The 12,314-nt window shown below is 37.7% G+C and overlaps 2 protein-coding genes across 2 annotated transcripts in view; one reads left to right on the forward strand and one right to left on the reverse strand.

The window, feature by feature from the left end:
* Nucleotides 1-1,160: 1,160 nt before the first annotated feature.
* TTLL2 (tubulin tyrosine ligase like 2) lies at nucleotides 1,161-2,894 on the reverse strand. The gene has a single exon (XM_044003513.1). The coding sequence runs from the start codon at nucleotides 2,889-2,891 to the stop codon at nucleotides 1,161-1,163; it is 1,731 nt and encodes a 576-aa protein (XP_043859448.1). The 5' UTR covers nucleotides 2,892-2,894.
* A 343-nt stretch (nucleotides 2,895-3,237) lies between these two features.
* LOC122755173 (biogenesis of lysosome-related organelles complex 1 subunit 2-like) overlaps nucleotides 3,238-12,314 on the forward strand; it is a 53,240-nt gene continuing 44,163 nt past the window's right edge. The window contains exons 1-2 of the mRNA XM_044003514.1: nucleotides 3,238-3,336; nucleotides 9,819-10,041. Of these exons, the coding sequence (XP_043859449.1) occupies nucleotides 3,238-3,336; nucleotides 9,819-10,041 (322 nt within the window). The remainder of the gene's footprint in view (nucleotides 3,337-9,818; nucleotides 10,042-12,314) is intronic.

Genomic DNA, 12,314 nt, shown 5'->3' on the forward strand with positions numbered 1-12,314 from the left:
GTAAAAACTCTGGATTTGGAGTCTGCAGACTTTGGTTCAGATTCTGCCTTTTACTATTTATTTGTGTGATTTGGGGTGAGCTGTGTCTCCTCTCTGGGCATCCATTTCTTCGTATGTAAAATGAGATGGGTGGATCAGGTGATCTTTAAGGTCTCTTCCAGTTCTAAACCTATCACCCTTGTGGTTCTGCGATCTCTCATATTCCACTTGTATAACTTACTGTATTATAGCTTTTTGTGCTTGTCTCATGTCCTGTGTTAGAATGTCCATTCTGTAAGGGGAGAAACCATGACTTATCCCTATTTGTATCTCTAACAAGGCGCAGCACAGTGCTACTAATGGTAGCTCTTAAATAAATAGTGGTTGAATAAGTTAACGCATAAATGTTTACAATCAAATTGTATAAACAACACACCTAGCCCTCAGTATGTAGATGCTATTTGTTCTCATGTGAGATGTAATAGGATATAATGGTAAATGACCCATCTGTTTCATATTTTTGGTAAGGCTGGGGACTGGGAATCTTTTAGTTTCTTCTCTTCCTTAGTTTTGCAATAATCATTTGCTTAGGGAAAAGTGGTGGAAGGAAAAATGACTTACCCAACATCACAATGTAGTGGTAGCAAAACAAAACAAAACAAAACAAACAAAAAAAACCCAACACAACGTAGTGGTAGCATTGGGCATTCATTAGAAAGAATTCATTATGAAGTATTTATAATGAAGAAAATTGGTCATTGAGTCACATGAAAAGATCTCCTGAAATATGGCTAGTATAAAATATTTATTCCTGATCTCTTAGTCTTATTTATCTCTTCTAAGATCTTTTAACATGTTAGCTTAATCATTAATCAGTCACTTTTATTTAAAAACAAACAAACTACATGGGATCATTGCAGAAAGCCCCATCCAGATCCATGTAGGCACCTCTTTCCCAGAGGGTCTGAAAAACCTTAGACATGTAATAAAATAAGTGATTTAAATCCATCAAAATTTAAACACTATCATACCTAATGAGCTCATGCTTTCATCTGATTTTGATACTTTTAAATAATAGCCAAAAAGCAAATGCAACTCAGTGTTGTCATGATTCATGTGAAAAAATGGAGATTTCAGGGACTTGCATTCAGAGATAGCCCCCAAATCATCTAAATCCCTTGTCACGTTTTCTTAGTTTTATCCTCTGCCTCTGGTTTTGGTTGCTTATTTACAAGCTTCTGGAGTTCATGGATGACCTTTTTGAGATCCAGGCCATTCTCGGTAGCTGCAAGAGTAGCTTCATTGAAAGGGAAAATGAGAACAAAATCACCTACGTGGGAGCATGGCCTTGTACCCTTGTCCGACAGGAAATATGGAGTGATGTTTTTCTTCTTCTTATATGATTCAGAAGATGGGAAGTGATGGAATGATTTGAATGTAGTCTGTCTATTTCTTATCTTTGGAAAGGCTGAGGGTAGAGTGTCTTTTGAAACCTTCCTTTCTCGTGATTTTGCACAAAATGTTTCTTTAGGAAAACCTCTGACTTTTTTCTGTAAGGCAGATGAATTCCTGTTATAGACCTTGCCTTTGAAGTCTAGTGAAGAGAAAATATTGGAAGAGTTGTGTGACTCCTTGTTATGAGACATGTACCTAGATGATGCATGAACTCTGTTTTTTTGTCCAAAATGAGAAAAGTTTGTCCTTTGCCCTGAAATTTCATGGTCTCTATCTTTTTTACCTTCTGTCCAGGATATTTTGCACCAATGCTTTGAAGTTTCACGAACTCTATCTTTATCACCTTCAGTCCAGGAAATGTGAGGCCAGTGACCTGAAGCCTTACCAGGTTCCTTTTTGGTTTTCCTCAGATGAGTCTGGTTGAAATGCATTAATTCAATGATATCGTGAATAAGCTTTCTCTTCACCAACACATCAGTAGAACAGTCTAAAGACAAGCCAGGACTAACGTTCACTTCTAACAGCCATGGTTTGAACTTGTCATCAATCAAAATATCAAAGCCAAAGAGCTCAAAGCAATTGGAAGCAAAGGGGACAGAGGGAGCAATGGAGAGAATTGTGAGTATCACGAGGTGGTTTATTCTTTGCCATAGAAGCAGGTCATCCACATCCTGATTTCGAAGATAAGCAAAGAACTTGCTCAGAGTCCATTTACAACCTCGGCCGACCCCTTCTTTATTCTTCTTGTAGGAGGCCCCGGTTTTATTGATGCTGCTGTTGGTTAGATGGGCACAATTGTTCTTCAGGTTATTGAGATCAAATTTTTCAGTGGCGAACCGTACCAGTCCTTCCTGATAGAGGTAAATGGTTAAAGGCCGGAAGCCAGGAACACAAACATAAATGCGCAGGTCACATTTATACCTAGCAATGAGGAAGGGGTTTGAGATATATTTCTGCACAACTGTTGCACAATCAAAGATCAAGTCTTTAAGGTCACTGAAAATTATTATGCCCCTCCCACGAGATAGTTCTGCTGGCTTGCATATCCAGTAGCTTGGCTTGGTGCCGAGGGCCTCTTTCTCCCTGGAATATTCAGCTACAAACTTAATATAGTCACTGGGCATGATAAAAGTCAGAGGAGAGAACGCATAAAGAGATGCTCCAAAAATCCCTTTCATGTGCTTCAAATGTCTTTCCAAGTAGTCCTTCCTGGTAAGGTTGGTGGTCCCCGGGTGATGATTCAGGCGTTGCCATGGCTTAACATTGCTATGGTCGATCATACGGAAAGCTGAGGTCCGCCAATACAGATTCCAATCTCCTACATCCTGTACATTTTCATTATATTTATTCCAACCACGTTCTAGTAGAACATTTTTTACTACTTCAGGAGTATTTTCATCTACACGAAAGACCAATGGCTTTAACATAATCCCTGGATTTTTATCTTCCGTCATCATATGACTTTTTTCTTTACTAAAAGATGGATAATTAGAAAGGGGTTAATACAATGAATTCGGCATGTCATTATCATAATCTAGGAGAATATCTAGGCATAATAGTGATTCAAGCTATTTTACTTTGATATTGTCTGCGTGCTCTGCTCCAAACTATATTAAAGGAAATGGACGAGCCCATTTCTGCAGTTTATACCCAGACAAATCCACCCATAATTGAACATTCCTTAGATTTCAAATGAGTTGCCAAAAAGGATAGACTAACATTGCTACTGGGTATGAGAGGGGACCTATGAATAGCATGGCTAAAAGGGTCAGACTAACTTTGCTATTGGGCACGAGTGCCAACATGTTCTTGACTTACTGCAGTAGTTTTGCTTTCAAGCTCAGCCATGTATATTGTTTCTCACTGGTGCAAAAGTTGGAGACCATTATTCAGAGCAAAGAAGTAAGATGACATTTAGTATAAAATTAGATAAACTAGTAATGGAGACATCTGATGTGTTTGAAGAAGAAGGAAGGAGGAGGAGGAGGAGGAGGAGAAGGAGAAGAAGAAGAAGAAGAAGAAGAAGAAGAAGAAGAAGAAGAAGAAGAAGAAGAAGAAGAAGAAGAAGATCATGCTTAGGATGACAAGATGACAAGAGCAACATTTTTTTTTTTTTTTTAGTGAGGCAATTGGGGTTAAGTGACTTGCCCAGGGTCACACAGCTAGTAAGTGTTAAGTGTCTGAGGTTGGATTTGAACTCAGGTACTCCTGACTTCAGGGCCGGTGCTCTATCCACTGCGCCATCTAGCTGCCCCAACAAGAGCAACATTTTTAACATTAGCACAAAAGATATAAAAAAAGCTAGGGAAGAGGTTCACAATGATGCAGTAAGTAGCTGCTTAATCACCAACAGGACTGAAAAAAATTTGTGAAAAGGTATTAGACATATTTGCATTCAATAGATGGCCTTCAGGAAATTACTAGGAGGCTTCCTTTTGCCTTGTCAGGTGAAGCCTATGGATCCCTTCTCAGAATATTTTTAAATGTATGAACAAGTAATGTATCTCTCTGAACCTGTTTCCACATCTGTAAAATGGAGATAATAACACCTATAATACCTATGTCACAGTTCATTGCATGAAGCAAATGAATTAGGGGAAAAGGATAGGAGATAAGAATTGATATAGAGCTTACTATGTGCAGGACACTATGGTAAGTGCTTTTACAAATATTATCTCATTTAATCCTCACAACAACGCTGCAGAAAACAAAGGATAAACAACTTTCCTTGGCAGTTCCTGTAAAGGGGGGGTGGGGTGGAGATACTACAATTTCAATGGAATAAAAGCTCAACATGAATCAATGTAATATAGTGGTTAAGAAAATTAATGTCATATCAAACTGTGCTGGTTTCATGTCAGGACTAGGGAAATAACAGCAACACTATAATTTGTCCTATCAGATACCATTTCTGAAGATTTGTGTTTGGTCCTCAGTACCATACTTTTAGGAAGGACATTGATAAGAAGGAGAGCTTCGGAGGGATGGCATACCAGTATAAGTTGAAAGAACTTGGTTAACAGGGAACATGATGGCTGTCTTCAAGTATCTGAAAGACTGTCATGTGGAAAGGGAATTAATCTTTTTCTGCTTGACCTAAGAGAGCATAATGAACAATGGACAGACATTGCAAAAAGACACATGTAGACTTCACATAAGGAAAAACTTTCTAATCCTTAGAGTTATGCCACAAAGGAATGGACTTCTGTGGCCAGTAGTGAACCATCCCTTAATGGAGAAAATCATTCATTCGTTCATTCATGCAACCATTTAATTAATTATTTGTTTGTTTATTCAATCATTCATTAATTTATCTGCTTGCTTATTTACTTGCTTGCTTGCTTACCTATTTATTCATTCATTTATTATTCATTCACCCATCCATTCATGAATTCATTTATTTATTTTTAATGGAGAAATTTAAGCAAAAACTGGATGACTGTTTGTTTAGGTATTGGTTGTACTAAATGGCCATTGGGATCCCCTCCAATTTTGCTATTTTGTAATGTATATGAAGAGCTATGTAAATGCCAGTTGTTATTATATTTGCCAACTTCAAGTTCCAAGTAGAGCTCTCCAGAAGATATGACTAATAGAAATCATTGGCTCAGGCCGCATGGTTTGAGGCCCCTGGGTGCTATTGCAGTGAACCGAGGCTGGTAGTACCTTGGGAATGAAGGGGATAGGGTAGTTGCACAAACAGTTGCTTAAAAATGATAGGTTTACTCAGACACTTGACACTTACTAGCTGTGCGACCCTGGGCAAGTCACTTAACCCTCATTGCCCCACCCAAAAAACAAAAACAAACCAAAAAAACCCCATTAAATTTGGGGGCAGCTAGGTGGCACAGTGGATAGAGCACCGGCCCTGGAGTCAGGAATACCTGAATTCAAATCCGGCCTCAGACACTTAACACTTACTAGCTGTGTGACCCTGGGCAAGTCACTTAACCCCAATTGCCTCACACACACACACACACACACACACACACACACACACACACACACAAATGATAGGTTTATACATACAATTTATTAGAAACATCCTTCATCACCATTACTGCCACTGCTATCTCCAAGACAAAGAGTTGGGACTAGGGATGGGAAAGAACCCAGAAAGAATAATGTCACACAAACCTAGAGAGGAGAGGGCATCCAAGAGCAAAGGATGATTAACAGTGTCAAAGGCTACATGCTCCTTTCCACATAAATATGGCCTCCCCACTTTTGTTACTTTCCCACTGAAGATGACCCAGATATTCATCTTAACTTGATTTTTAACTACATCAAAATGGGAAGGAGTGAGGAAAGCATACTATGTGATTTCTCCAAGCCTGTAATATTCCATTCCCCATAGGAATTTTCTAGGCCTATGTCAGTCTTTAAAAACCATCAATACTACCTTGCTACCATATTTTTGGCTTGTTTCCAATCTAACTAAACGTCTGAGTTTGAAGATTAGACTGAAGAAGGCAGGTGGGAAAGCATCTTGGTCGTTGATGCAGGGATAGGTTGTTTTTTCTCACTTATTGCAGATGTTGTAGAAGGGGCAATTCATTTACTGGTTGCCAGGGAGATGGTGTTAAGAAAGGCATTCCATTGGAACTACCAAGAGCTACCCGTGGAAAGTCATAGGGATGAAGGAAGTGAGGAAGGTTACTCTTCACTAAAGTTTTCTCTTTCTCTGTCACTCTACCTTGATATAAAGGATGCTGAAGGACAAATGCTAATTCTTATACACTTAAGGTAATATTAGTATTCTTAAGGTAATATCAAACACTTTTTTTTAACAAAACAATTCCTATTAGCTACCTAAGCCCTATGTTGCTCTGTAAGGAGGCAATGTTTTGATTTTATGTACAATATTTTAAGGATGTTTCTAACTGAGAAAGTATATTCTAATTGTTTCTGGCTTCTATAGGAGAAATTTGTGAGAAAAGGGAAAAGGACTCAAAAAATGAAGATGAATGAATATGAGAAAAAGTAAACTATATTAGGTGATTCAGAGGGGTTTGGATTTGTCAAGAAGGATGGAGTTTGAACTTGGTAAGGACAAATTTGAGGAAATTTGGGGAAAATTGAGGACAATTTCAAGAAAAATCTCAAAATTCAGATTCTACTTTTGGCTTCTGTGAAGTAAAGTTGGAAGATGAAGAGCAAGATCAAGGAAGGTCATGGAGATATGGTGAAGATTAGGGATGATTAAGAAGTAAGGACCTGAAGAGAACACTTTAAGGTAAAAGACTGAATAAAAAGAAAAGTAGAAGATGGTTGAATAAGTGGAGATTAAGAAAAGGGAATCAAGGATAGATCCCTGGAGGACATTGATGATGATTGGGCCTGATCTGAATGAAGATCCTGGGAAAAGAGACAGAGAAGGTGCAGGAGTTGAAGAACCCAGAAAGAATAATGTCACACAAACCTAGAGAGGAGAGGGCATCCAAGAGCAAAGGATGATTAACAGTGTCAAAGGCTACATCTCCACAGAAGGGTACAGATTGAGAAAAGGCCACTAGATTTGGTCATTAAGAAATTACTGGAAATTTAAGGGAGAGCAGTTTTAGTCCATGATAAAATCCAGATTGCAGAGGATTCCAATCAAATGAGAGAAGAGCAAGTAGAGACACAAATTGTAGGCAGTTTTCTCAAGGAATTTAGCTATGAAGAGGAAGCTAGCTACAGGAAAATAGTGAATAGGAATGGTGGCATCAAATGAGGGTCACGTGAAGAAACTCAGTTACAAAATTCCTGTAAATCTTTACCCACTAGTTCAAATGACCCTTACCTGTTCATAATAATGGCCTGTTTATCTGGAGCAGACTTCTGAGCATGCAGTAACTACTTGGAAGTTCAATTTGTCATGAAGCAGAGCCATTAAAATGGCTGTCATAGATTCTATGCATCTTATCCCATAGGAGAGTGATATAGAAGATAAAGATATAGATATAGTGTGTACATGTATACAGACATACATATATAATTGTATATGTTCATAAATGCATGTAATACACATGTGTATGATATGTGTAATATATACATATGCATATCTATATGTGTGTGCATACAAGTATTGATATATGTTTGCATGTATAATATTTGTTAATGGTGCATGTATGTATTATATGTAATATTAATAAGATATAATTAAATGTGGTGATATGCTACATATATGTAGGGTACATATAAAATTTTGTGTATACATGTTTATATGTGTGTGTTTGTGTATATTACATGTATATATTATATTGTATATGTTATATATGAAATAATTAAGTGAGGTGATATATTACCTATATACACATATCTATGACATACAATATTTTATATACACACATTTATGTATTATATGTGTGTATATGTGAGATATAGATATCTCCTCATTTAATTCTTACAACAATCCTATGAAGTAAGAAGTTTTCCATATGGAGAAAATGAGACTGGGAGGTTAAACCACTTGCCAGTGTATCTCCTGAAGAAGAATTTAAACTGAGGTCCTCTTAAATTTAAATCCATTGCTTTATCTGCTAAAGCTTCACTGTTTCTCTAATTCTCAGTTACTTTAGTTCTCTTTGATTGGGGGAGGATTCCAATAATGGAAACTTCTGGACCCTAATAGGGACAATGTTCTCCACATCCTCTCTGGTTCATCTGTGGAAAAGGGAGACAGAACTGGTGACAAAGGAACTGCACTAAACTCAGGATGGCCGCACACTGTGACTATGCATACCTGAGGGGGTACGGCTATAGCAGGTGTTTTTCCTGACATCTTTGATTACTGGTTTGCTTTAAAATACATCATAAGCAATTTCCACCCTGGACAAAATCAAGAAGCAGTTGTTTGACTTCGGTCTGTATCTACTCAGTTAGGAAGCTCTTTTACCCACTTTAGGGTAGTCCCTTCCCACTTCAGGTCTCCAGAGCCATTGTCTCCTTCTCCTCCTTCTCCTCCTCCTCTCTCTTTTTTTGGGCAGGTAATAAGGGTTAAGTGACTAAAGGGTCACACAGATAGTAAGGTCAGGTATGAACACAGATCCTCCTGAGTCCAGGGCCAATGCTCTATCCATTGCATCACCTACCTGCCCCTCTTGTTATCTTTCAATTAAAATCTGTTCTTGAGAAAGTATGACACCTATTCCCATGAATATAGAAATGATTGATAACAATTTCAAATGTCCCACACAAAGATTAGCCTTGGTAATATGTAGTTTTATAAGAATTATAACATTTTATTTTTAATATAATTTTGATACATTTAATAGTGTTCTAGATAAAATCTTGCTTCTGTCACTTGACCATCTATCTGATCTTGAAAAGTAATGATAACTGACATTTATATTAAATTTAAGATTTTCTGAGAACTGTAAATGCGTTATTTAATTTGATCCTTACAATAACCCTAGAAGGCAGGAATTATATGAAGTATTTTCCTTTATTAAAACATATATAAAAGCCTAAAACAACACTGGGAGTTTTGGTACCACCTATGTAAAACCCTGTCTAAATCTTAGCTTTTACTACTGTATTATTCTGCTGTTGCTGCTGCTGCTACTACCATTACTATTACCACCACCACCATTTTAGATTATGAAACTGAACACAGAATTTCTTTTCTTTTTTTTTTTTTTTTTTTGCGGGGCAATGAGGGTTAAGTGACTTGCCCAGGGTGACACAGCTAGTAAAGTGTCAAGTGTCTGCGGCTGGATTTGAACCCAGGTCCTCCTGAATCCAGGGTCAGTGCTTTATCCACTGCACCACCTAGCTGCCCCACACAGAAAATTTAAGTGATTTGCCCTTAGTCACACAAATGGTGACAAAATTATGATCCAAGTACAGTTCTCTCCTGACTCATAGCCCAGTGCTTTTTTCACTGTACCATTCTACTTCCTAAATCCTGTAGGAGAAGCTAGGAGGTATAGTAGATAGAACACTCGGTCTGAAATCAGGAAGATCTGAGTTCAAATCTGACCCCAGGAACCTACTAGCTTTGTGACCCTATTTGCTTCAGTTCCTCATCTGTAAACTGGGGACACAGTAGAGAAAGAAATATCAAATTACTCCAACATCTTTGCCAAGAAAACCCCATGAATTTTGTCCATGTGGTTACAAAGTCAGCCATGACTGAACAACAACAAAATGATCCTGTGGCTTGTTGCCTGGTTGTTGTCTTTCATTCTCCAAGAGGATCAAAATGATGTCACTACGTTGGGTTCAAGATACAGTATGTCTGAGTGTGGCTGATAAGACCAGTCTGAGGTCAGAAAGCTTTACCACAGGTTAGGCACACATAGTCCTCATTTGAGGTGGAGATGTCTCTAAATTGGCACATATCACATTTCTTTTGAGCTACTGTGATTCCGCTTTGCTCAGCTCCTTCTTTGATGCAGGGATGCCATGCTGGGAAGTTCCATGCCAATGTCTCCCATGTCTCACAATCTATTCCTACTACTGATGATACCTATGTATGTAACTTTGAATATCACTCAATTTGTCTGGGTCTCAGTGCCCTCATCTATAAAGTGGTAGTGATAACAGTGATGGTAGTGGTGGTGGCAGTGGCTGTGGCCGTGGCAGCAGAAGCAGAAGCAGTTGCAAGCAATCTCAGAAGCAGTGCAATTGAAGTAGTAATAACTAGGATTTACACAGGGTTTTACATAGGGGGTCCCAAAATTCCCAGTGTAGTTTGGCTTTTATAGCATTTTTTATACAAAGGAAAGTATTAGTATAACCCTGTTTATTGGGAAGACATAGTTATATCAAAACCAAACGCATCAAAATTTGTATTAAATATGATCAACACTAATCTTTGAAACATCAGCACTGAAAACCTTGATTCTCCCTGTTTTCATGTGTAGACTGTAGGCATCTTCAGGGTAGGAGAGAGCCTTTGGGTTGATAAGCAAAATTACTGTCACTTTATACAGTTCATCTGTACTGTAAGACATATAGTGCTAACACCTATGGCCAACTAAATTAAATCCAACTGCCTACTTGTGTCCACTTAATATATGAGTTAAGGACAGGAGAGAAATCAAACTGCATTTCTTTATTTAGAGAAGCACTCTGGTTCAGTGAAAAGGGCTCTGGATGGGGAGTCAGGACATTTAGGTTCAAATTCCACCTGTCACTTTTCTGAGCCTTGATTTCCTCATTTGTAAGATGGAGTTAATGATATTACCTTATATGGTAGTTTTGAGGAAAGTGCTTTGCAACCATTAAATTGTTATATATATATATATATATATATATATATATGGGGGGTATCAAACTCAAAATACTCAGATGAATCTACTATCTCATGAATCTAGGTCATCCTTTTGACAATGAAGATTCGTAATCACTATCAAAAGTTTGGCATAACCATTCATATAGGAAAAACAAAGTAGATGGAAAATGTCTATTATCCAAACTAGGATGATATATTTGAATGAAACATATAAATCTACATATACACATGTACACACACAAAGATCTAGGTTCAAGTTTTACGTCTTATACATATACATATATACTGGCTATGTGATCCTTGTTAAGTCACTTAACTACTCAGTAGTCTAAGTAATGAGCTAAGATGGGGTGAAGGTGTCCATCCTTATTAGTAGAAGGATTTATCTCATCCGTGAGTTCTCTTTAACAGTTAATCAGTCTATATCATTATATGCTTTCTCAAATGAAGAATGAAGTAGTCCCGAAATAAACAGGAGGAAAAAATGGATTATTGTAAGTTATTATTATTATAAAAATCTATACTTTTTAAGGTAGCAAGATGGTACAGATAGAAGAAGACTATACTTGAGTTAGGAAGACCTGAATCAGAAGTAGGATTAGTTGTGTGACCCTGGGCAAGTCACTCAACCTCACTCATCCTTAGTTTCCTCATATGTAAAATGGTGATAGTAATAACACCTGCCTAAGAGGGTGCTTGTGACGATCAAATGAAATAACACTTGCAAAGCACTTTGAAAACCTTAAGATGCTACATAATAACTAGCTATTGATCATACAACTGAGTTGTTGTGAGGACCCAATGAGATAATATGTAGAATTCAAAGTACTTCATGAAGTTTAAAGCCTTATAAAATGTTAGCTATGGATTTCTAATATTTTTCTAAAGCAGCCCAGGAGATATGCAATAGGCACACAATAACAGCTATCTGGTGGTTTGCTTTCAGACATTCCTGGAAGGAGAAAGATGTGCTAACTGATTTTGTCAATTTCCTTGGATGTAACCCTTCAGCCTTTACTGAGCTTTACCTAGCACATACCATGTCTTCACCAAGTGTCAGATTTTACAATTGTACAATGCTAGTAAACTGCATAAGGGAAGTCTTATCAAGTACAAACACATCACTTCTAGAATGTTCTGAATATCAGATCAGAAGCATCACACTTGAGTTCTAGAGATATGGTTTAAGTATTAAATAAACCCTAGGGAAGAGCTGCTAGAAATATAATGGTACACCAAACTTTGATTCAACCATAGTTTGATAGGCATTTATTAAACTCCTTCTGGAGTTCTAGTGGAAGGCAGCACTACTCTCAAGAAGAATATATTCCATTGGGGAGAATTTCAAGTACCAAGCATCTTTAGATGACATTCTAATTTTAATTGAGAATTTCAGGAAGAGGACCCTCTTCTTCTACTAATTTAGAAACATGTGGAGAGGGAGTCAGCAGGGGTTTCCTACCTTTTTATTTGAATGTCCTGATCTTTCACAAGTAACTCCTACAGATTTAAAGGAAACCTTGAAATTGGAACAGCCTGCTTTCAAACCATATATCCTATGGTGGAAATTTATTTTGATTTGGGGACCCTACCTTTGGGCTGAGATTGGAAAGCCTTAGGCCCTCAGGGTCTCTTCTGTGTGGGAGGGGCTAGTGCC

This window comes from Dromiciops gliroides, chromosome 4 (genome assembly GCF_019393635.1).
Source record: "Dromiciops gliroides isolate mDroGli1 chromosome 4, mDroGli1.pri, whole genome shotgun sequence".
NCBI lineage: Eukaryota > Metazoa > Chordata > Mammalia > Microbiotheria > Microbiotheriidae > Dromiciops > Dromiciops gliroides.

Bases quoted from the DNA above. Each gene is read 5' to 3' on its own strand.
- TTLL2 (XM_044003513.1), bottom strand. From the start codon at position 2,891: ATGATGACGGAAGATAAAAATCCAGGGATTATGTTAAAGCCATTGGTC.